Raw genomic sequence first — 24,906 nt, forward strand, 5'->3', positions numbered from 1 at the left:
TTGAGAAGAAGTCATTTAGGATGAACGTTTTATTTGCAACAGACCTCGTGTTAATGAGAGCAAAGCGCATCGGTGTGCGGTCAGTTTGCTCAGATGCTCGAGCAACGGGTCGCAGGTGTTGCTGCACGGAGCCCCGTCTGCAGACGCTGACCCGCCGCGGGCGGCGGGGATGTTGGGAGGCGGCGCCCGGGACAGGTGAACGGAGCCAGCTGATCTCCGAGGAGCGCCGCACGAACAAGCCATCATACTTCCAGGAAAGCCGACGAGGATCATGTGCTGAGGGCCGCGCCAGGTAGGCTCTCAGTCGGACGAGTGCACCGCTTCGTTTCCCCCGCTTTCTGTGGCAACGTTTGCGGGGCAGGTGAACAGGTGGACGCTGCAGGTAGTGGGGCACAGACGCCAAAAACGGAGGGAGCGTCTTTGATTGTCCATTACATCCATGGATGATAGGCTTGATCACTGAATCCTGTATATTTAGTAAGGTCTGGCGATCATACATCAGCAGAGGTGACACATTCTTAACAAAAACTGTTATTAACAGCAATAGGAGTAAAACACAGCGCAGAGGTAGACGGCCTGCCATACACAGCGGCGCCATCTTCCCAAATGTCAAAACATCCGTTAATCATTCAGCCAGAGCCTCATTGGACTTTTACTAAGAAGAAAATATAAAGGAACACATTTTTAAATGGGCTTTCACCCAATTTCCGCTCAAAGGGGCTCCGTGGTGGCAGTCCACACACCTGCACCTGTCGGCTGCCACGTTCCTGCACCTTTCACCCGTTGTATTGCGGGAGCCATGATGTAGTTTCCTGCTCTCTATTCCTGTTGGAAAATAGAAAAGGGGCATAACAAATGAGTAGTGTTAACTGCCTGTGCTTCCTTATCACAACTGGCCTTTAGTCCAGCCCCTAAAACACAGATGACCCAATGGCTGTTGAGTATCGGTTCCACAGGGCACAGAACTCGGACATCTGACGGTCTTAGCGTCACAGAAAAGCGCTGGTAGAAACTGAACCCTCATCTGTTTTATGGAGCTTATGCCAGAAATAATCTAATTGTGTATTGTAGTACTTGTGGTACCCAATCCAGGTCTTCTGAGAGGATGGACAATGTATTCAGGAAATGGAATAAAATCAAGTCCCAACAAAACAGATGTAAGTGTCTGTTTTGGGTTAAGCTGCCAATTTAACATCCAAGAGATCAACAAGGATGTCTTTTGTTCTCAGCAAACAGTGGTTTTAACTCTGCTTATGTTACCTAAAGTGACTTAATCACAATCGTTACTTAACATAACAGACTTTGTCTCAGATAAGTTAGCCCGCATTACAATTAGCAGAAGTTAATCACCAGTCTCGTCACGAGTTTACCTCAGATTATGGAGCTGCTGAGCCCCTCACACAAACGTTATGACTTTAACTCGAGTGTTAGCTTAATCTAGTATTACCCGAGGGTGTGTGAATGTTGTCCATCCTGAACGTTGTCATCTGTAACCATGACAACAGGAAGCTGAGGCTTCTCCGAACCCTCAACTCCAGTTTAACCTCTTTGTAGATTTCGTAAGGCCAATTGCTGTTTGATGAAAGGTGGTCCTTATGTGTCCTTTTGTCTAAAACATCTTGAGACAAATTTTTTAACACAATTCAGCAACAGTAACTAAAGGCGGCGGGGTTTACAGATACTTTGATTGATCAAGATTGGAAAAAAGACTCTGTGGCGTCTTAGATGAAAAGGAAACATTTTGGGAGTATGTACATCGTATTTCCGTCACCCGAGAATCCAGAGGATCAGATTGACGACCAGCCGGGATAGAGTCAATGAATCTGTCTGTTTATACCCTTGTTATGTGTGGAAGAGCTGTTGGCTGTCGCTTTAATCACTGTTAACAGCGCTTGGTCACAAACGGACGAGCTAACAAAGATTTAATTAACGAGCCTCTCTGTTACGTGAAATAGTTTCCTTCTGTCCCTAGCAGCGTGAGGTCCTCATCAGTTATGAATCCAGAGTGAGAGCCCAAGAGGTCCCGGTTCCTGTTTCTTAACGCCTGCTCCGGCTCCTCATTACACTATCAACTGCTTCTGTGTTGCGGGTTTGCGTCTTTGTGCGGACGAGACGTTACTGATGGCGCTTGCTGGGAGCAGGAAGTGCTTCTGGTCCTTTGAGGAGAAAAGAAACTGATCAGAAGTCGTGAAGCAACCAGAAGATCCAGCTGGGTCTCAGGTTAGCTTCTGTTCATGGATCTCATTAAAGCCGCACCCAACAGACGGCGCGGCCTGATTCAGTAGACAGTGATGTGTCGAGGTGGCTTTGATTTGGACGGACGTCGCATGACGTCCTGCCTCCACCGTGGAGTGAAGTGGTCCTCACAAGGAAACCCTCTTCACATGTTTTAGAGGAGCTTTCTATGTATTTTTCTATTCAGTCTCTTGGCGACACTGGGGACGCAGTTAAAGCATCCGTTTCCTCTGAATTTCTTCCGCAAAAGCAGCTTTCTCGTCTTTGCTCGTGGCCACGCCGGTTTTAGACATGAAAAAAGAAAACTGGCCCCACAAATTGAACGTGTGTTGTATTCATTGTTTGGCTACCTGTCGAGCCAGCTCGTTGTAAACGTGACCTTTTTATCTGAAGAATGGTACTTTACAAATATGAAAGGCTTTAAGCAGCCGGAGCCAGCGGGCTCTCCGAGGTGCCTGCAGGGGAAGCTCTGGCTGACTCCGGCTGATGTAAAGCTCTCGCTGCCAGGAATGCCTCTCGGGTCATTTAGCCACTGTCAACAATTCAGACGAAACCTGTGGCCCATGAAGGATAAGAGAGCAGCAGCTCCTGAGACGCCGGGCCTGCTGGGAGAGCTTCTCCTTGAAAGATTCGGGTAAAGCAGGCGTTTTTAACGAAGTGTATTTGGGTTTATTCTTCATCTCCGACCCTCATGTGGATGACACATGGTTGAAATGATGGTATGAAACACTCACAAGATATTTAAAAAAACTGCATACAGAAGGTTGTGCTTGAATCCTTGTGCAGTTGTCAGTTTGTCCGTCGTTGAGTTACTCCCCTCCAGGAAGACGGTGACCGCACAAGGAAGAATTCACATTAATTTGAATGAAAACATGTTGCAGCATGCCCGGGATATCGACAAGAATTCAAGCCAGCCTGGATTGTGACTTGGAGAAGGTGATTATGTGCGTAAGGAGCAGAGCCTTGGACAAAAAAAAAACAGAAATCATAATCAATTTGCTCGTCCTTTCTCATTTTAATTTGGCATGCATGTCACTTTACTCACGATTTAATAAAAAAATGCTCTTTCACTGACCAAAGTTTGGAGTTTGTTTCCTCCTAATCGAGGAGCTGTTTTAGCAATCAAGATCCAGCGTATTGCTGCTACACTCAGAAATGTATTTATCTATTTATTTGATGTAATTAGGATGCCAGACGCCATCCTCAAGCTCTCTCCGGTGAGCTCAAGGAGGTGCAGGGGCACCTCAGGGTCAAACAAGCAAACACAGCGGAGGCAGCGATCCAGCCCTGTTGGCATCATTAGTTAATTAGTGGACGACCTGCAAGTCTCACTCTCCCTGGCCTTCGAGCGAGTGCAGATAACGCAGGAAAGATATTGTTTTTTGAACCAAAACAAAGCGTGAGACTGATTCTGAGTGACTGAGTTAATGCGGCACGAGTTTGGCCATGCCCACCAACTGAACATGAACAAACAGCCAATGTTTCCATTTAATAATCAGTTATGAGACACACACGTCAAAAGAACCTAAATTTATGATTCAATCTTTTTGTTTTTTGTGCTAAAACATTTTAAAAAGTCAAATATACGCTCAGACTGGGATCAATAAAGGACATCTTTTACTGTACTGTTACTGATTTGACGAAATTAAAGTAAAAAACAACAAACAAGTGGGAAATACGAAGTATTATGTATATAGTTTGTTTTTTCCTGTCTCTTAAGTAGTGATGCACCGAAATGAAAATTTGTGGCCGAAACCGAAACCGAAAATAATAATAAACACTTGGCCGAATACCGAACAATACCAAACATGGTTCTTCAGCAGTTTTTCATTTATTTTGCCAATTTCTTCACCATTGCATAAATCAAATAAATTTGATTTAGGCATGCTTTTCAAAGAAAAAAATCTTTTACAAAATTACAAGGTAGAAAATATTTATTGAACATAAAAAAATGAAAAATTTTTCATTTCCCAGCATTATGTTGTTTTGGTTCCACCTCCTGGTGAATGTTAGGTAAAATTCTTATGGGGTTAGTTTTTGGTTGGCCAACGATTTATGTAGTGCGCAACGTTACGGGACGGAGCGGCCAGTCTATTTCCTTATTTTACAACGCCGTTATTAATTGTTCAGTTTTTTTCCCACTTATTCCACCGAACACCGAAAGTGTTTTTTTGCCATTTTCGGCCGAACAATTTCGGTTACCGAATAATCGGTGCATCACTACTCTTAAGGTGTTGTGGAGGGAGTCTGGTCTATTTCTCTTTACGACATTTCAGTTTGTTGAGGTTTCTAGACGTTTACTTGTCCGGTCTTTTGAGGTCACGCCACATGTTCTCACATCCGTGTGTATTCTGGTCAACAGGGGACTTGACTTCCGCTCAGTGGCTGCAGCATGTCCAGGTCAACAGCCCCATATCATCACCCCTCCACCATCATGCTTGACAGCAGATACGAGCTGTTTTCGCCAAACGAGTCCACTCATCTGTCCATCAGATATGACGCCTAAAGTGTCTTGGTCTGTTTAGATGTAATCTCACACCCTTAAAGGTGTTTCTGGGTTCTTCCTGGAGAAAAGAGGCTTCGTCGACTTCATTGCCCGCTTCTTTATTTGCCAATAAATAATGGGATGGTGGAAGAAAAAGATATACGCTTAATACAAACACTGAGACTCACTACATTCAGATGATTTTTTGTTCTTTTTTAATTAAAATGGATTAAAAGAGTGGGAACTAACCGTGGGTCCGTGACTATAGCTAGAGAGAGAACATTTCTAATGTTTGCCAGAGGATTTGTTGTAAAGCAGATAAAACATTTGGCTTGTCATGCCTGAACCGAAAAAAGGTGCTTAAAGAGCCCTAAACCCGGCCAGACTGTAAGAGAGCAAACCAAAGCCTGGTGGGCGCAGTCCCAGGCAGGAGACGAGCTCGGGCCTCGCCTGATGAAACTGTCTCATAACTCCTGTTTGTTGCCATCGCTGAACCCTTAAGATGTTTGCTGTGTTGCCAATAGTATGTAGATCCTTTTTATTTCCTTTTAACTTATTGGTTTTAACAAAAATTCAAAGAAAATTGTGTGTCATGATTAGTTTTACTCGCCGCTATGGGCAGGCAGGTTTAGAGAAACTTAATTGCACTTTTCCTTTAATAGTTTAAAATCGGCAAAAGAACCAAAATTTCAAGCTGCACATATTTTTATTCAATTCTATTCAACCTAAGACTCCGAGAAGTGTTGAAATATGAAAGGCATAATCGCCAGTGGATATATAAATAAATTACACAACTGCTGTTCCTTCAGCGAGCGTCAGCGAGGTTTTTCTTTTAAACAATTTTCAAGGACCCATTTTTGCAAACCAAAACATCACGTTTTCTCAGCACTTTACTGTCCCTGGCGAATTGGTTTTACAAGTGTTAGTTTGACGTCTGAGCTGTGATTCAGGAGCCCAACCATTCTTGCAAAAAGAATAAAACTGAGTTGAAATGGGACAAACGGGCAGTTCAAGCTCTCTCTTCACTTGTCAGAGCTGGAGCTTTTTTTTCTAGCCATGGTCGTTCAGCACAAACAAGCCAGAGAGCAACCTGTGACGGGTTCATACGTACACATCATCTTATGCACGTCGGACTATTAACTGAATGTAGGTTGTTTCTCCTCGTTAACATGGTTATTGCCGAGGTGGAAGCAGATCAGTTACAGTGTCTGCCTTCCCCTTCACCTGAACCGTATCACGTTTTCCTTTCTCCAAATGGTTGCGTGGCCTCGGTTGTATTGATGTTAATTAAAATGTACCTGGGGATTTGACCTCGGGACAGAACAACCCTGCAGGAAGTTAATTGGTTGGAGCCGTGGCATATCCAGGTCGGACCTGGTTCAAGGTTGGAAATACTTCTCATGATTAGCATTAGGTGAGACGTGGCGTGGGCAGGATCTGTGAATAATGATGCGATAAAGCTTGTGAGCCCAACTTCTAACTGACAGATTAGGTTTTTTTTCAATAGAATGGTCAAAAGTTTTTCACAAAATTACACCATTTACAACAAAAACCAAACATGTTAGCCAAATACTGTTCTAACAGCTTCTGGACACATTTGCAAGGCTCTCCAAAGCCACCAGAAGTCTCTAACTGGTGTCATTCTGCCATTTCCACAGTTGCTGTGGTTTCCTGGCATGAAATGAGTCTTGTCTGCATCGCAGGGCTTTAGGAAGCTGAGCTGAACCACAGCGGAGAACTGCTTTAGGGCTGGGCGATATATCGAGATTTTAATATATATCGACATATTTTCAAACACGATATGGTACGAGACAATATCGTTTATATCGATTTTTTAAAAAAAAATATTTATTTTTTTACATTTTTTTTTTAATGATTTTGATATAGCTTATTTTGTGACAAATTGACTTGAATGTTTTATTTGAGATTTGCACAAATGTTTTGTTATTTGCACAACTGTCAACCTCAGTGGAAAAGTCTGTTACTGTCTACATTGTATTAATTGCACAGTGTATTTTAATGTAATTGTTATGCAGGAAAGGGATATTTGTTTTATGTTATTCAAGAAGCATTTTTATTCTATATATGCAGGCAGTTTATTTTTATTTCATTTGTTTTTATACATTTTGATATTGTGCAGAGCTCTGTTAATAAAGGAACCTGTGTGACATTTGGCACGAGGCTTTGTATTAAAACTGACTGTTTTTTTTTAAGGGTTTGCCTCAGAAAAAAATGAAGCTAACAGAGATGCTATGCTATAATGCTTTGGGGGAAACCCCAATTAAGGCACAGAAAAAATATCGAGATATATATCGAGTATCGCCATTTAGCTAGAAAATATCGAGATATGACTTTTGGTCCATATCGCCCAGCCCTAGTCTGCTTTAATCTCAAGGTTACAAAGTTTTGCTTTAACTCGAGTTGTCTTTTAAAGTATCACGAATCATAGAGACCAGAAACTAGTTGTTCGCCGTTGTTGCTACGTGCTGCTTCGGGGATGAATCCACATGAAATTAGAGGAATTCTGCCACTTTTTGTCCAAACATTTGCTTTAATGCCCCCCTTACACAAGACAGCCGACCCTGTGACTCGCCTAGATCTTTTTGATTTACTTTTCTACATTTACTTTTTCACACTTTAAGGTGCAACTTTGGCGTGAGATGGTTTGTTTTAACCTGTTTTGTCAGGTTTTGAGCTTGCAGACTGGTTGGGGGGGCTACTGGTGATCAGTCAGTGGTCTTCCGCCAGTACTTGATCATTACGTGAACTTAAAGGAGCTTGAGGCTCCTTTTAAGAAATGAGACTATCTAGCGCCACCCTTCACCACGGCGGCCGTTGGGGGTACTGCAGCCAACAGTGAAGCCGGCACGGGAGAACGGGGAGAACGCACATGCAGCGTCATGTGACGTCACATCCGCAGGACAGCGCGGGAAATTCGGGACCGAATTGCAGCACATTTTGCAGCACACTGTTCAAGGCAACGGAGAGATACACTAGAGCAGTGATTCTTAACCATAGGGCCGCGGCCCAATGTTGGGCCGCGAGCGCCATCTAGTGGGCCGCAAAAAAAAATTCAGTTTTGTAAGTGTGGGCCGCGGGGGCCGCGGGACTGCATAGCAACTCCCGACCAAATGAGGAGAAGACACTCAGCTAGCTGTACGTGTAATAGTAAGAGAAATGGTGTGTATTTACAGAAAAAATCATTTATTTTGCACAGAGTAGGTTTAGATCCACCAGGATCAGGGATTCTACGGCGTAGGCTCTGCGTCGATTTACGCGGAACCATTATTCAGGCTTAAGGCGGACGTAATTGAAGCCACCATGAGAAGGGGGAAGGGGGGCGTGATTTGCCAGTGATTGCCCGGCGGCGGCTCTGGGCGGGACACCTGGGGCGGACGGCGAGACCTGGGGCTCGCAGCCGAGAAGGAGACGAGACTCCCGGGGGAGCTGCCCCGCGGAGGCGGGCCGGAGAGCCGGAGGAGCCGCCCGACTGAGCGGGAGCCGACGCGTCCCCGCGGCAGCGGGCTCCGTCGTTACTGCTGAAGGATGGTAGATGCGTGGGCTGAAGTGTCTGCTGGACTGGACTGTTGTTGCAAAAGCATCGGAAAGTGACTGGGCTGCAGCGCGTCGCAGCCCGTCGCAGCTGATCAGGCTCGGATGAAGCCCGACACGCTGAGTCCTGACAACTGATTAATTTAATATCTTAAATAAAATAAATCTTAAAACACCCATGTTTGAGTCCAGATACAGCTGTGAGGCAGCTTTCTCCACAATGAACATAATTAAAACTAAATATCGTTCCAGGTTCACCAATGAGCACCTTCACATGTGTATGAGAACCTGACACCATCCAGCCCAGATTTAAAGTCCTGGCAGGAGAAATTAGAGCTCAGTTCTCTCACTGAACGACAGAAAGTGGGGGCATACGATTAAGGGGAAGAAAGACAAACTGCAAAACTGTTCAATTTCTAAGATGTGTTTATATTCATTTATTATAAAAATGTGTTGAGACAATTAACAAAGAAAAGGGGAAAATCAAACTGCTGGTAGAGAAATAAAATAAGATAGCATTTGAAAAATAAAATAAAATCAATTTTATTTTTAAGAGAAAAAAATATGTGTAATTCAAGTTACACATGTTAAGTGGCAAATATTTTTGAAATGTACTTTTTTTAATCTAACAGTCAGATGCAGATGTTGATACAACTATGAGGTTACTTGAATATATACACACACATAATATATATATATATATATATATATATATATATATATATATATATATATATATATATATATATATATATAATGATGTTCTGGACCTTCGCTTGAGTAAATTTTCTCTAAATGGACCTCTTAATGTTTTAGTTGAATACCCCTGCTATACAGTGTTAATATTTAACGGGCCCCGGGCCACTCTGTACTGAAAAAATTGGGCCCCAAGGTCAGAAAGGTTAAGAACCCCTGCACTAGAGGGCTCATTCTTTTGGGTTTGGAACGCTTCATCTGACATTATTACTAGAAAACTTAAAATGTATACGGATTTTTTTCATAAATCTTGCCACAATCCTGCCTCAAGCTCCTTTAAAGACGGATCAAACTTTTCCAACTTCTAATGGACATTAGCTTGTGAGATATCTGGGCTCATCAAGGTAAACCCTGATCCACAGATTTGTGCTTTGAAAAACATTTTCTATTACCATTACAAGAAACGGGAGCTGTAAATGAAAGCTAGAGCCTGTGGAGCTGGAAGCTGACAGCTCTTTAAGCTGCGTTTGCCCTGTGTTTTATAAGATTGAACTATGTTGTCCTTTTACTCAGGCTGGTGTTACACGCAGTCTCTTTAAAGTGGACCTTATTCCGTACATATTTCACATTCTGTTGCCCTCTTAAGCCGTATTCTGTCCAAGCGTGATAATTATGTGTTTTTTATAATGAGAGGAGTTAAAACTACCATTTTACCTGAAGGCTGATTTAAAATCCACATATTTAAAGTGACGGAGTAATAACTGTTTTTGTAAATATGAGGGTGCTCCATATTGGGAGCGTGTTGGGTAAGATGGCATGTTTTTACATTTTCAGTAATGGAGGCCAAATGTAAGGTCACATTGTTGTTTGCTTAAAGTGAGAACCCCCTCTGGTTACTGTGAACACGGTCAGATGTCAACTCGAGGGGTTAGAGTTTAAAAAATCATGGCAACAACCGGACCCCGAGAAAGCTTTGATGAATTACTGAATGAAGTGAGCAGCTGACGCCCAGGTGAAAACCACGTGGAACCCAATGTTTGGTGCTGTGGCTCAAGGTGCTTGTTGATAAGTTGCGCAGTCACATTGGGATGTTACTTTTTGTGCCTCTGAAGAACCAAGTGGAAACATGATAGTCGGAAATGGCTCTGTTTGGAGAAGTTTAGGTGAGGCTGCCACATCCCACCTGACTCGTATGGACAGTCCCAGAGGTGGTGGGCAAACCCTCGTTGTCCATCCAGAATCTGGTCAGTAGGAATGGGTGATATTTTACCGTTCACGATAAACCGTCCAAAAAATTCCTCACGATAAGAATTTGTCATCTCTCGGTAAAAACAATATATTGCCTTTGGTGACGTTTTTGTGTAAAGCTGATTTATGGTTCTGTGTTAAATCCACGCACAACGTGAAGGAAGGAAGGAAGGAAGGAAGGAAGGAAGGAAGGAAGGAAGGAAGGAAGGAAGGAAGGAAGGAAGGAAGGAAGGAAGGAAGGAAGGAAGGAAAGAAAGAAAGGAAGGAAGGAAAGGAGCCTGAAAGAAAGAAAGAAAGGAAGGAAGGAAAGGAGCCTGAAAGAAAGAAAGAAAGGAAGGAAGGAAAGGAGCCTGAAAGAAAGAAAGAAAGGAAGGAAGGAAAGGAGCCTGAAAGAAAGAAAGAAAGGAAAGGAGCCTGAAAGAAAGAAAGAAAGAAAGAAAGAAAGAAAGAAAGAAAGAAAGAAAGAAAGAAAGAAAGAAAGAAAGAAAGAAAGAAAGAAAGAAAGAAAGAAAGAAAGAAAGAAAGAAAGAAAGAAAGAAAGAAAGAAAGAAAGAAAGAAAGAAAGAAAGGGATCTGAGAGCGAGATAGATTTATGCTGTAGTTGAAAAGATGGAGTTGAATTGGTTTTTTTCTTATCCTCATTTTTATCGTTATCAGGATAAATGCCAGAAATTATCGTGATACATTTTTTAGTCCATACCGCCCATCCATACTGGTCAGGATGCCTCCTCTGTTAGGGGCATGTCCAACCGGAGACGGCCCCGGGGCAGACCCAGGACGTGAGAGAGATTATCTCTCTTGGCTGACTTGCTAACGCCTCCGGAAAGCCTAGAGGAGATTTATGTCCCATTTGTGTCCATAATTTGTATAAAACATTGTCCAAGTTAGCAACAGTAACTAAGGGGGGGACTTAATGATGGGTCAATTTCAACTTTTGATGGGAAATGGCAGCATAACGTCTTAATTTGAGGTTACAAAACACCCACACACATTTTTGTGAGTAGAGAGAAAAAAGTTCAATTTTTCTTCACAACTTTGTGAAAGTCCTACTAGTTGTCACTTTAAATTATATGTTTGCAGAGAAACATAATGACAAAAGAAAATTCCAGGCGAAGTGAAAACTGTTTCGGGGTACTGCACCTGCTTGTTTGTACTGTAAAGATTACAGCGGGTTGTTTTTTCGGCCAAAAGAAAGACAAAAACAGAGCAATAAAAGAACTGGTGATTACAGGCCTGGGTTGCTCAGCAGACGTGTCGAGGCTGAGCAGAGCGATGCATTTTCTAGAGGCAATCAGAGTCAGAGAGGAGGTTCAGTAAAATGTTGAAGGGAATGAAAGAGCCATTAAGCCAAACAGAAATTACTGTTGTGGTTGATCCGGAGAAGATTTTTCAAGAGTGAAGGTACAGCAGAAGGAGTTAGCTCGGGAGCTTAAATGTCAGCCGGAGGGTCAGTGGACACGTTTTCGTCTGATATCTGACAACACAAGCTGAAAGGCTGCCGTCTTCTTTGTGAGATGTGACCGAGCGGAGCTGCATTTCCTGTCAGACATTATCATCGTTGTGGGTTTGCGGGTTTACGGGTCCACGACGGAACATTCAGTCGGGTCTGTTGGCAGAAATGAAATATACCACCCGTAACCGTGTTTTTTTACCAACGTAGAACTGAAGGTAATGGCGCAGTTTTATCTGCAGATGGTTTATCAGGAAGCACCACCATTGTTGCTACGGTAACCAGCAAAGTCAGACCCCAGCAGTTTGATCAGAAGGTGAAAGTGACGATAGGACCACTTAGGGCTGGGCGATATATCGAGATTTTAATATATATCGATATATTTTCAAACGCGATATGGTACGAGACAATATCCTTTATATCGATTATTAAAAAAAAAAAAAAAAAAAAAAATTATGATTTTGATATAGCTTATTTTGTGACAAATTGACTTGAATGTTTTATTTGAGATTTGCACAAATGTTTTGTTATTTGCACAACTGTCAACCTCAGTGGAAAAGTCTGTCTGTTACTGTCTACATTGTATTAATTGCACAGTGTATTTTAATTTAATTGTTATGCAGGAAAGGGATATTTGGCGGATGGTGTACATGAGCCCTCCGTATGATTGTATGGACTCAACTAACGAGTTTCAGGTGACAACCCTCCCAAAGCTCCTCACCACCTAGCTACTTGGCGGTGAATTGCCTCACGGCAGTTCCACCTCAACACATGAGAGCCACAATAACTTCAAGAACCATTAGCAGAGCTTCAGAGGACGTCATGATGGAGGTTATTATTGGTCTCAAGAAAGACAGGACAGAAACAAAAACAGAAGAAACGACCAAGGCAGAGAAATCGTCAACCACGTCGTACTAGGAGTTTGACTTCAGCACCTTAAGGGGACGCTGCTTCATGTTTTGGAGAGATCAAAGGAAATCTGTGAAATGCATTCAAATGGAATATGACAAATATAAAAAAAATGCTTCATTTCATAGGAATTCCGGTATGACTTCAAATAAACAGTTTTATTATTTATTAACAACTTTAATAAAAATAATTCAGGCCTTTATTTGTTTGCTGTTTTGTCGAAGTGGCTCTGGTTGCAAAGCTTTGAGAGGGTCACATTAGCTGGCTGGTTTCCTTGGATCTTATTCAAATCTTTGTCCTCAGCACTGAGAGAGACCTTTTTGCACAAAGAAAAGTAAAGGTCGAATAAAAGATGAAAATAGAACTGCATTTTCCGGTGTTGTGGCCGTATCGCTGTTGCTGCCTTTCAAGCGCCTGTGCCTTGGAAGCATGCACCTCGGTAAAGCCCTCCGCAGCGCCGTCTGGCCCTGATCGCTGTGCGCGCGCTCCGACGCGACTTGCATGTTAAGCACCAACAGCTGACTGTCGGAGCCTCGTTGTAATGGAGCCAGTGCTCACCGGCTGCCAGGGTCCAATTAGACACACAGCCCTCCCGAGTCAAGACGGGAAAGAAGCTGCCTGAATCTCCAGGTTTCCTTGAGAAAACCCACCACTGCTCGTTTGTTGAGTTTACCTACTCGCCCACCCAAACACATGAAGCATGGATGGCCTGTATAAATATTTGTGCCGTTACAGAACTCTGTGGTGAAGCCGTTAAATGCTTGTTTACAGTAGTATGTGTTAAAGTCCATTAATCCCCGCGCTAAAGAACAGTCAGCGCACGCCGGTCATTGTTAACAGATCCTCATGGGCATATTTGCTTCAAAATGCGCAGGGATTAGCAGTGTATTAGTACACCAACGGCGTATCACTTTTAAGCGTCTCACGAGAGGTATTACATGTGCTCTGCCAACTTCTTTCCTTATTTCAACCTCAAATTAACAGCTGGAGTTATTGGATGTCTGGAAACTTTTTCATTGGCTTAAGGGAGGCTTTTCGTTTGGGCTTTTATGAGCGACACAATGTCTTGTTTATCAGTGAATAACACTTTTTTTATTGAATAATTAAAAATAAAAACGGTCAAAGAGGATAATAATAATAATAATATAAATGAAAATTAAATATGGTACAAAATTTCAAGATACCATTAGGGGAGAAAGAAAGAAAGAAAGAAAGAAAGAAAGAAAGAAAGAAAGAAAGAAAGAAAGAAAGAAAGAAAGAAAGAAAGAAAGAAAGAAAGAAAGAAAGAAAGAAAGAAAGAAAGAAAGAAAGAAAGAAAGAAAGAAAGAAAGAAAGAAAGAAAGAAAGAAAGAAAGAAAGAAAGAAAGAAAGAAAGAAAGAAAGAAAGAAAGAAAGAAAGAAAGAAAAACATTGTCATCAGGCATTTGAATTTAACATAAAAAGGAGCAGCCAAACAATAAAATTAAATGAAATAAGTTATAATTTAGAAAAGCAGAAGATGGGCAATATCCTGGTTTATTTTCGTGGCATAATTGCTTTTTATCTTTTTAAGCGATGAAAAAAATTACTTGAAATCATCAATAAAACCAGGGAAGGAAGGCCTATAGTTCCTCCATTTAGCCCAATGGATATGATACAGTATTTACTAGGGATCCCCCGATACCATTTTTTTCACACCGAGTACGAGTATTTTAATTTGTCTACTCGGCGATACCGAGTACCGATCCGATACTTCTACCATAAAAATAACTAGGCTAAAAATGCAATGAAAAATGTATTGAATTGGAAGACAGGTTTTATTTGCAACAGAAATTCAATTTTAAACAAAACTCAGCCGGCCGGTGTTCTGCCGATCCTTGCTCCCTGCCGAGAAATGCTACTTTGTGGTTCTGCGCACGCTCACAGTCGTTTTTCAAAGTTTGATTGCCACGCCCATCATTTCTTGCACGATGTAAAAATGGACAGAGCTAGGGAGTAAAACACAGTAAAATTGTAGCTCTACAAAGGTAGAAAACAATCAGGTAGCATTTTTCGGCAAAGCAACAGAAATCGGCAGAACACCGGGCTTTCCTCCGCTCAGGTGAAGCACCGCACATGCGCAGCCGATGCACCCGCGATGAGACCACGTTGTACTGTGAGTTACGTGGAGTGTTTAATAAAGTTCCCCGTGAGTAAGGGTAATACTCCACTGTCCAGTTTGTATAATTAAGGAAGATAGAACAAACTGAAACACGGAACAGCTGGCTGAGCAGCGGCGGCTCGGCGGCTGCTCCACCGCCAGGCTGCACACTCACCCTAGAGGCGCTAACCAGTAACTACAACAACAATGAAGTATCGGTGCGTGGTATCGGACAATTTTTGCGAGTACGAGTATATGAGAGCAGTATCGGCCCGATACCGATACCAGTACCATACCGATACCAGTATCAGTATCGGGGCATCCCTAGTATTTACCCAACAGAATGATAATGTTAATAAACAGCATCTTCGGGATGAAGAAATATGACGTTTACTAAAGTATGCATGTAAGTTGAACTGAAATAAATGTTGTTTTTTGTACATTCTATGTCATGAAGAGCGACCGGGCAGGAGCAGTCGCCACTCTATTATAAGAAGCCGCTGTCATCAGCGCATCCTCCCTGTGGATGTTGTGAAATAACTTTTCCGTGAACGGTTTCAGGCAACAACTTTCTTGTTTTCATGATAAAAGAACAGGATGTTTTAAAGTTTGTTGGTAAAAACTGTTATATATATCTGTTTGCACAGCCATCTTGACAAATGTAAAAGCTGTGGAGTGTCGCCACAACATGACAATGGTTTTAGAGTCGTATCCGTAGAAGTGCTGTTGGTTTGTTGAAATGCATGTTGAGCTCGTGAATTGCGGACGGAGATGTTTGCTGAGTCGCCTGCTGCAGATATTTGCGCCATCCAGAGGCCCAAAAGATTCTGCTTCAAACCAACAGAAAACCTGTGGATGATGTCGTGTAGGAGGTCCGTCTATTTCGGTTTCACTGAAGCTTTCGCACCAGATCTGTTTGACCCAGAGTTCGTTACTCGGGCAGTCCACTTGGTTTTGGCCAGGTGTGAAAGCTCGCTTGCAGTGCGAACGGACCTTCAAGCAGACCAAAGAGAGGAAGTCATGTAGGGCGCGGCAGCTCACTGCTCGGGTTTTATTCTTCCTCGTGCTTTTTTTCTGGTCAGCGCTCGTCTCGGGAAACGCTGCCCTCGAACAAGCTGCTGCTGTGACCCTGTGATGCTATCAAGTGAAGTGTGAAAATGGAGTGAACCAAATGAAGATGTGGAGTTTTTCAGCGGTATGAGGAGACTGTCTGGGTGGGAATGCATCCTAGATCCTGTCCAGATTCCATTGACCTGGTTCCAGTCCAGAGAATCAAGGTGTGAATGCTTCAAGGCTGTATCGTCCGTGATTGACAGATGAAATCTACCTCCTCCTTTACGTATGTGATTGTGGTTTTTACAAGGTTACTTCAAGCTAGCCTAGCCTTGGTTTGGGACATCTGTCCAACCATGAAGAAGCCCCCCCTCCTCATAACCAGACAGTGAAATACTGCAGTTTTCCCAAAGCGTGGCGCATGTCTGTGACACACGGTGGTCTGGAGGTTGTGAATAACGTAATGACCTCCAGCAATATTTACCACACAGAGCAAATTATGCTCCAAGATTTGCTTCTACATTTGCAACTACGGAGACATTCTTAGCTTTCCTAGACCAGTGAATTCAGCTCAGTCAGTCACAGATGTACATGTAGAAATAAACTCGGATATCTAAGCTGAAAATATCTAATAACTACAATCCAGCCTCCACGTTGCCTCAAACCCTTTTATTTTTGTCACTACCCCAATAGTAGTTGAGCCTAATCTGAGCTACTTTTGACATTTAGTTGCAGCACTGGCCACCGCTAAGTGGGCCAAGTGTTGATGTGTGATGCACAAAGTGTTGTGAGGGCCACAAGGGGCCAAAGCGTCACAGAAAAGGAAGAATTGCATTATGTCATGGTGACCGTATGGCAAACATGGACCAAAGAAAAAAGGCATATTTCTGCCAAACGTGGGCCAAACATTTGATGGTCCCTGGGTTCAGGCAGACTTTGACAGGCAGACTGCAGAGTCATGCACTGCAGCAATGAACTTTTTTGTAGGAATAAGGGATATTGTGCAAGATGTTATGATAAAAATGAGACCAAATGGTTCTGAAAACAAAGAATGTCATTTCTAAAAAGTGTTCAGCAGTTTGCTGCCTTGCTGATAGGCTCATATTTTCTACCAAGTGGAAAGAAGAGTAAAGGACTTTGCAGTATAGACAGAATGTTTTTAGAGTCTTAACCGACTGTTTGCAGCAAGGGGAAGTCTTAGAAGATAGCTTTTAGATTGCTGCCATAAAAGAGCATTTTAGGACAAAGATAGCTGCATCCTTTATCGAGGCTGGCTGCTCATTGTGCCAGGCAGTTCCCTCGCTCTGCTGTTAATCTACTCTCCATCTCCTCCGCTTCTGGGCTTTTTAGTTGAACTTTTTATTCTCACACCTTTTGTATCTCATGAAGGCTGAAACCAGAGCCTCCTTTTTAACCCAGCGTGTAGTCCTATTTTTGCAAATTAGCACGATCAAATGGACGTTGTAGTAATTGACAGGCCCCGGCGTTTCTGGCGCGACTAAATTGCTGTGAATGGATTATTCTGACACCCAAGAACACTGATGTTTAAAAAACGCTGCTACGTTTTTCATTTCCATCAAATAGTATCGTCTTCCTTCTGCAGAGAACAGCTATAACTCGTACTCTGCTTCTGGCCTTCCTGCCCGTCTTTCACATGCAACATTCATGACAGATCACCTCTAATATCCACCAGGACAACAGAGGGACAACGATATTCACTTATTTCATGACAGAAATCAAAATTCTTTGAACGGGAATCTGTCGTACCTGGAGGTGTTTCCGGACCAGCTCTTGGCAGCCAGAAGTAATGTTGCCCTGACAGGATTTCAACATTTGCTTCACCTCTGACAGTATATGCATCTTTCATATACTGTCTGAAGTTTGGTTCTGCCCTTACTTTCCCGTCTTCCCCGTCTGACATCAACGAGTCTTTCTTTTCTCACAAGGAATTCACATCGGCTGCAATGAACTCCTTGTGAACTCAATGGTTTTATAAATGTCTTTTTTTTTATCCCGACTCAGAGGTCGCAGCAGATTTTTTTGCTTTACCGCAAGTTACCAAACTCTGAGGTATGTGTAAAGACAAAGCCAATGAGGAAAGACGTGAGCAGAGAGCTCAGAGAAGCAACTGCATCCGTCCATCATTCTGGGAGAGGTTATAAAGATAATTTCCTCACAATCTGGAGTCCATCATTCTGTGGTGACAAATATTATTCAGACGTAGAAGACCTTCAAGACAGTTGGCTGCCTTCCCAGGAGCTGACGCCCCAGCCAGTTCAAGTCAAGATCAGACTGTACAAAGCCTGGAAACTACAACGAAAAAAGTAAAAATACAAAATTTCTGTTACCAAGAACAGTCCTGCCACCTTTCAGAGCAGACCCTCATCCCCGCTCTGAGCGGCCCTGAAAAACTGCTGGTTGGTATAGGGCAGGGGTCGGCAACCCAAAATGTCGAAAGAGCCATATTGGACCAAAAACACAAAAAACAAATACGTCTGGAGCCGCAAAAAATGAAAAGTCTTGTATAAGCCTTAGAATGAAGGCAACACATGCTGCATGTTTCTATATTAGTTAGAACTGGGGTAAGATTTTTTTTTTCATTATGCACTTCGAAAAAAAAGTCGAAATGTTGAGAAAAAAGTCGAAATGTTGAGAAAAAAGTCAAAATGTCGAGAAAAAAGTCAAAATTTCGAGAAAAAAGTCGAAATGTTGAGAAAAAAAGTCAAAATGTTGAGGAAATAGACAAAATTTCGTGAAAAAAGTCGAAATAGCGAGAAAAAGTAAAAATTTCGAGAAAAAAGTCTTAATGTCGAGATTGAAAAGGAAAGGAAAAAGGAAGAAAAAAAGAAGAAAAAAAAAAAAAGAAAAAAAAGAGGAGAAAAAGAAGAAAAAAAAGTCAAACATTTCTGAAAAAGCTCCAGGAGCCACTAGGGCGGCGATAAAGAGCTGCATGCGGCTCTAGAGCGGCGGGTTGCCGACCCCTGGTAGAGGGGGTGCTGACTCCATCACCAGTGAATCTACCACTATATCAGCGCTAAAAGAAACACAGCAACCATCTCAGCTTCTGCAGTGTTCATCTCTTCATTCCAGGTAGTTTTCTTTTTTTTTGGTATTTCTTCTTTTATTTATTGGCGGTTGACAACACCAAAGGCAGTGCACCGCTAGCAGATGGTATCACGCGCTAGTTTGCTACTGTAAGTCAGCAGATGCTGCCGGGTCTGTCACTGTAGATGAAGTGAAGGGAGTCGATCCTGGTGCAGTTTTAACCTCTGGGTTTAACCCCAGACCCCCGCTAATGGAAATACTGTCCAGCACGGTGGTGGAGGGGTGATGATTTCACAAGATCTGAGCACCTTGCAGTCATTATTTCAACAAACATGACGCTGTCCGTTCGAGAGCTGATTTTCAGAACATTGTCTTTCTGAAACTCCCCCAGTACACCCCAGCACGGGGTTTTACTCACATTTAAGACATGAAAAAGACCAGGTTTTCTATGTTTCATTGTGTCCTCATGGACCAAATGCAGGAAAACCTAAAGACTGAGGGATGGTGTCCTCTCTCACTCACTTGTCTGTAGTTCAGTGTTTACTAACTTGAATTTGTTGCGTGATCAAAGCTGATTGATTCAAACTGACAGCTTAATTGTTAGCTCTTCCCTCAGAAGAGAAAACTTCTCACTTTGTTTGAAACCGAAGACTGAGCAGCCACTTCATTGTGGAAAAAGCGCACCGCTGGCTATTTAGAGGCAAATGGACAGAAAGTGGTTTAGGGAATAACTATCTTTCCCACGCCACCTGAGCTCCCTTTCTGTTGACTCTAAAACTGCGGATATGATCACTTGATTGTTTTTGGCCGGTGGTTTTAGTCCTAGCAGGCATGGTTAGAGTTTACAGCGTGGCACTCAGTCTGTGATCTTACCAGATGAAGGAAGGAAATGGATATGTGGTTGTTTTTGTATCTAATGTATCTCCGGCCTGCATAAGTAAATATACTGAGGGCAGTGGTTCTCCGAGCCTCTGAAACCTGCACTAGGAACAAAGGCCAGTTCATTCATGTGGCAGAATCACAGGCATCATTTGTGCTTAAAGAATAATAAACTAGCAGCAGGACAAGTCCTCTTCATTTTCAATCATTTCCGCTTTAAAGTAACAATTTAATATGAAAAGAATCGGTTGTTGTCGAAGATGAAAACAGCGCTGGTGACCAGGGACGGATGCTGTAGTCCGGGGAGAGAGAGGTCTGGGGGTTCCTGCTGACGCTGCTGCTCCAACAGCCTAAACTCGGGTCATCGGTGCTTGATAGATGGATGGGGGGTCTTTGAGGGGCAACAAATGCAGATGTAAATGTGAGTGAGGTAAAAGATGAAGCAGCGTGATAATTCTACTCTCATCTAGATCTGTGATCTGAAAAACTCACTGAGCTACATATTCCCAGACCGAGTTAGAGCTCAACCAAAGTCAAAGGGTGCTGTTATGTTGGGATCTTTTGATGGAAACCTCAAAGACCCAAATATATTCACATTATAAGTTATCCTGATGTTAAACTGAGCTGTCTCTGCAGTCATGTGTAAAACGGTGCACCTTTGACTTTAACTAGGAACCTCTTGCTCCTCCTTCTAACTTATGAATCCTCTTGGTCACAGCGGAAAGTTGAACAGCTGTTTTTATAACCATCACTGTGTTGCAACAGTTACTTTACTGCTTATGTCGTCTCCTTTTGGCATTACTTTACCATACGTTTAAATGTACTGTAGCTGTGATGAAATGTTACTTTTGTAAAGGTCTGCACGCCTCCTGGTCAGTTTCATAAAGGGCCGGAGATCAGGTGCAAGGTTCCCTCCTGAATCTTATGGAAGGGGGTTCTTAGCATTCATTTGTTGTTCTTGTTTTTTCCCTCATTTTTGCCTAAGTAATGGTACGATAATAAAAGTAATCTATTTTGTTCACCCGAGGTTGTATTTATTTGCATACATTTTTATGAATGAGGATTGAATAATCTTGTGGGAATTTGTGGCGCCATTAACTATTTTGTCACCAAAATTTAATCCAAGTGGCATTTAAATGCAGCCAAAACATTGTTTGTTCTCTTGAGCATCGACCAAAATGTTTTTTCCCCTTTTTCTAAATGCTGCATACATTTTTCACCCCCCCATTTGAGCATTTGGGCTGAGGTTAAGCTTCAAACCATAATTATGTCTTTTCACATCAGCTGTCTGTGGGGAGAGAAGCACAACAAAGGCCGTTGCTTTGACAGTCTCTTCTGAGTCGCAGATGCTTTTTTTTTTCTTTTTAAGCTATGCAACTGCCGCATTAGAAAAACATCAATGTCATATTGTGCTGTGATGATAGCCAGCTACCTGTCTTTGAATGGCAAGTCCTTGCCAGCCGCTCCTCAGAAGCTCCTGGTGTGAATTGAGCTGAGACTGACTAACTCATTTGTGTGAAGAGGCAACATGCTGGAGGCTCAGCGGGATTTCTCTGTCGAGCTCCGGATCACGATTCACTGGTATTTCTGCTTCGCAGGCTGTGCTTTCACTTCCGTGCTGCACATTACCGGGGATATGAGTTTTAAATGAAACCGTGTCACGCACAAAAGTCACCAAATTTCATCTGGAGTTGATGAAGGTATCTGCTGATGAAGCCTTTGCGACGCCTCCCTCCGAATGCTCACAAGTTTTTGATCCTAATTTATTTGCCAACGCAGGAAGAGACCAGCGGCAGGTGTTCCTCTGCACTCGCTCCAGTGCTTCATGTGTCACCGTCGCTTCGGTCTGACGGTGAAGCACGTTGGAGCCTCAGTGAAAAAAGGATATTCTTGGATTTAAGGCATAATGCCTCCTAAATCACCTGCCATGGGATGCAGGGACGGGAGAGCCGAATGCTGGAGCATCCTGAGTGACTCCATTGAGATGCTGATAGGAGCGCAGAATAAATAACTGAATGTTTTGATTGTGTAACTAAATATGAAGCCTGCTGACGGGTGGAGATAAACCCCCCTCAAAAACCAGACGCCAATGCAGCCTCGCTCCAATCTCAGTCTTCGCTACGTATCTATAACGCCTTTATTTTGGGGTGTCACACGTTTTTACGTACAGTTATCGTTTGTGTTTTTTGTGCGTGCGTGCGTGCGTGCGTGCGTGCGTGCGTGCGTGCGTGCGTGCGTGCGTGCGTGCGTGCGTGCGTGCGTGCTTTCGTGCTTTCGTGCGTGTGTGTGTGGAGGAGGATTTGGCAAATACAACCTCACACATACATCAACGTAACTTGTTTTTTACTCAATATTTATTAAATAAAAATTGAACCATAAAGAACAACTGTGACGTGGGCATTCCTAAGTACCCCCTTTCTTACTACTATAGGATCTGAGAGGGTCAGTTACAGCCAAATGCTACTGATCTGTCGTCCCAGGCGAGCTGATATCATCTGCAGGCGTTCAGGCTCCAGCTGCCTGGAGTTCAAGGTGTGTTTTTAATGCAATGCTAAACGGGCACGTTATATGCAGTGACCTTAGAAAAGGTTGTTTATCAGCAAAAACCAAACCATTTGGAGCTCAGTGAGAAACTGCACACAAGTGAAAAGCGTTCAAGACAGCCAACGGTCTTCGCAGGAGTGGTCATCCCAGTTAATTTACACACAAGGCTAAAGAACTTAATATACAAGAGCTGCAACTCAGATCCGACAAAGAACATGGAAGCACAGCCGGTGTTGGAGAAAGTGCATCTGAACAAACTATGAGTTGTCTGGAACGATATCCTGTGGATGGGTGAGACCCAGGCCTGCATGTTCGGGTTCGGTGGCCAGCAGAAGGAGCTCAGAGGGCCTGGGGTTTGGGCCCCGGACACCTTGCAGCCACAGAGTGGACTGGGGACTCCACTGTGGACCAGAGTCTCCTAGAGACAAGTGTGAGTGAGTGAGTGAGATCTGTCTGGCGGCTTGGGCTTCATCTCTGCTAAATAAACAATGCCACTCTTGTTTAGCTGATGTTGTGTTTGCCTGACGCCAAGATGCACCACAGCGGGATGGTTTTTGTTTTGATTTAACACCAAAAACACGGGATTAAAATCAATTATTCATGCGACTGCAGCGTCTTGAGAGCGACTCACGAGTCCCGGAGTCGTCATCCTGTGAGCAGCAGGGAAGTCTGTGCTGAAACTCCCCCGTGATGCCGTTCAGGGGTGCACGGTAACTCTGCACAGTTAAGGTGAACGTAAACACAGGAATATCAAATACCATCCAGTGTCAAGCATTGGAGCTTTGTGTCTCCAACTCGTAACCCGTCTGGACATCAAGGTGTTCCAGTCCACTGAGCATAAAAACATCCTCCCGGAGTTGCAGGGAGATCTGCTCCAGCATGGCGGCTCCTTTGAGCAGGGAAGCCAGTCCAGCTTTGAACATCGCCTTATTGTGCTCTGCCCTCCCGCCCCCCATGTCACCATCCGTCCCCATGAAATGAGAAACTAATGTTTATCTTCTTCTCCTCTTTTCTCCACACAGCTGCTATTCAGGTGCAAATCACTCCGGCACAGGGGGAGATCAGCGTAGGAGAGTCCAAATTCTTCCTCTGCGAAGGTAAGAGAGCTCAAACACACTTCATTTAGCTCTGCTGGGTGCACATTTTACCTCGTACTACAATATTTGCAGCAGTAATTGAGGTCATTTGATGTGGGTGTGACGAGTCAGGAGAAATAATGATGCTGGTGGACAAAAAAAAAACATGGACAAATGGATGAAACTGTGGCGAGAGTCAGAAGATGAGATCAAGAGGGCTCAGGAGAGGAGGGAGACGGGATTCTGGGAAAATAATAAAAAAATCAGGTGATTTTTACTGTGTTTTTAGTGAATCGTAAAGGTGTTTATGACAAGAAATTCAGCTGAGATGACAAAGCAGATCATTGCATTCGAATTTAAACTGCAGATCCAAGAAAACAACATGCAGAGATCGATGCGTTCACCTTTAGATGTAGACAGCGTCCATCACGGCGGCGGTGCGTTTGTGTTTTTCTGCATCCTGAAGTCCGGAGTCGGTGGAGCTGTATTTAGAGAGTCTGAGTTAGTCTCAGACTCCAGATGAGTCATAAATCTGATTAGGATGCAGCTGACGACGGCGCAGGACGGCGCAGGAGCGAGGCAGCTGGGGTGACTCCTCGTCTCCCAGTACTTCACTGTCTTGTTCGGTGTTTTATGTAACCTGATCAGGTTCATAATGTGGATTTGCATTATGGGCCGTAATTCCCATCCTCTGCTACTGCAGCGCTCCGCTTGACGAGAGTCGATCCTGCAGAGAAACGTCAGAAATGAATCTCACTGATCAAAATCAGGATTTCAGGTTTTTGAACAGGGGAATCAGGGGAATCAGAATCACAGCGTCTTCCAGCCGACACAGACATTTGAAACGTGAACGACTACCTTAAGTTCAGAGGTAGACGTGTGTTCGGACGTCAAAGCTTCCACCACAGAGACGTTGGATCCGGCTGAATTCTCAACGACCAGGGGGATTATTTTTGCTGCAGAACCTGCTTTTGTGCTGCAGATCGTACAGAACCAGCAGCACAAAGATACACGTTGTCTTCAAGAAAAGGGATGAAACTACACGTTTAGGTCGACATTCACAGCTCAGATGGAAAGTCTGACTGAGATAAGCACTAACTTAAGTCATGACAACCGTAGCCAGCTGTCAATCAAAAGACCACACCCCTTTTTGAAGCCCAATGCTCTATACTCATACAAACATGTTTTTACTGTAGTTTATACCTGTCAAGTTTTGGGTTTAAAAACAAGGGAAATGTTCCCCCCATTTCGACATTTTGTACTTCGTCATGAGAGGATGTGGCGTTAATGTTCTTCTGTTGCACAAAAGCTGTTTCTGCTTGTTTTCACCTTTATAAAAACTAAATTAGGCAAAGAAGCTGCTTCTGTCTCCGCTTAAATGCTTTCATGTTCTATTTATTCTGATCTGTGACAGAAATCTGGCTCTGAAGTCTCTGTTTCATCTTCATAGCAAGAACTGTTATCGATTTTTTTGGTTTTATGTTTCAGTTTGTGTCGAGTTCATTTCTTGTCACATGGTCACATGACCCTCAGGTCTCAGGAACTCCGGCTTGAATGTTATTAGTAATTCCCCAGATATACACCAAGGATGTGAGGGCTTCCACATGTATAACGG

The 24,906-nt window shown here is 43.2% G+C and overlaps 1 protein-coding gene across 14 annotated transcripts in view; it reads left to right on the plus strand.

Moving 5' to 3' along the window:
- The window catches only part of ncam1a (neural cell adhesion molecule 1a), a 383,668-nt gene that overhangs the window by 247,819 nt on the left and 110,943 nt on the right, over positions 1-24,906 (plus strand). For all 14 annotated transcript variants that reach the window (XM_061740349.1, XM_061740348.1, XM_061740352.1 and 11 more), the window contains exon 2: positions 23,238-23,312. In XM_061740349.1, the coding sequence (XP_061596333.1) occupies positions 23,238-23,312 (75 nt within the window). The remainder of the gene's footprint in view (positions 1-23,237; positions 23,313-24,906) is intronic.

This window comes from Cololabis saira, chromosome 14, assembly GCF_033807715.1.
Source record: "Cololabis saira isolate AMF1-May2022 chromosome 14, fColSai1.1, whole genome shotgun sequence".
Taxonomy (NCBI): Eukaryota; Metazoa; Chordata; class Actinopteri; order Beloniformes; family Belonidae; genus Cololabis; species Cololabis saira.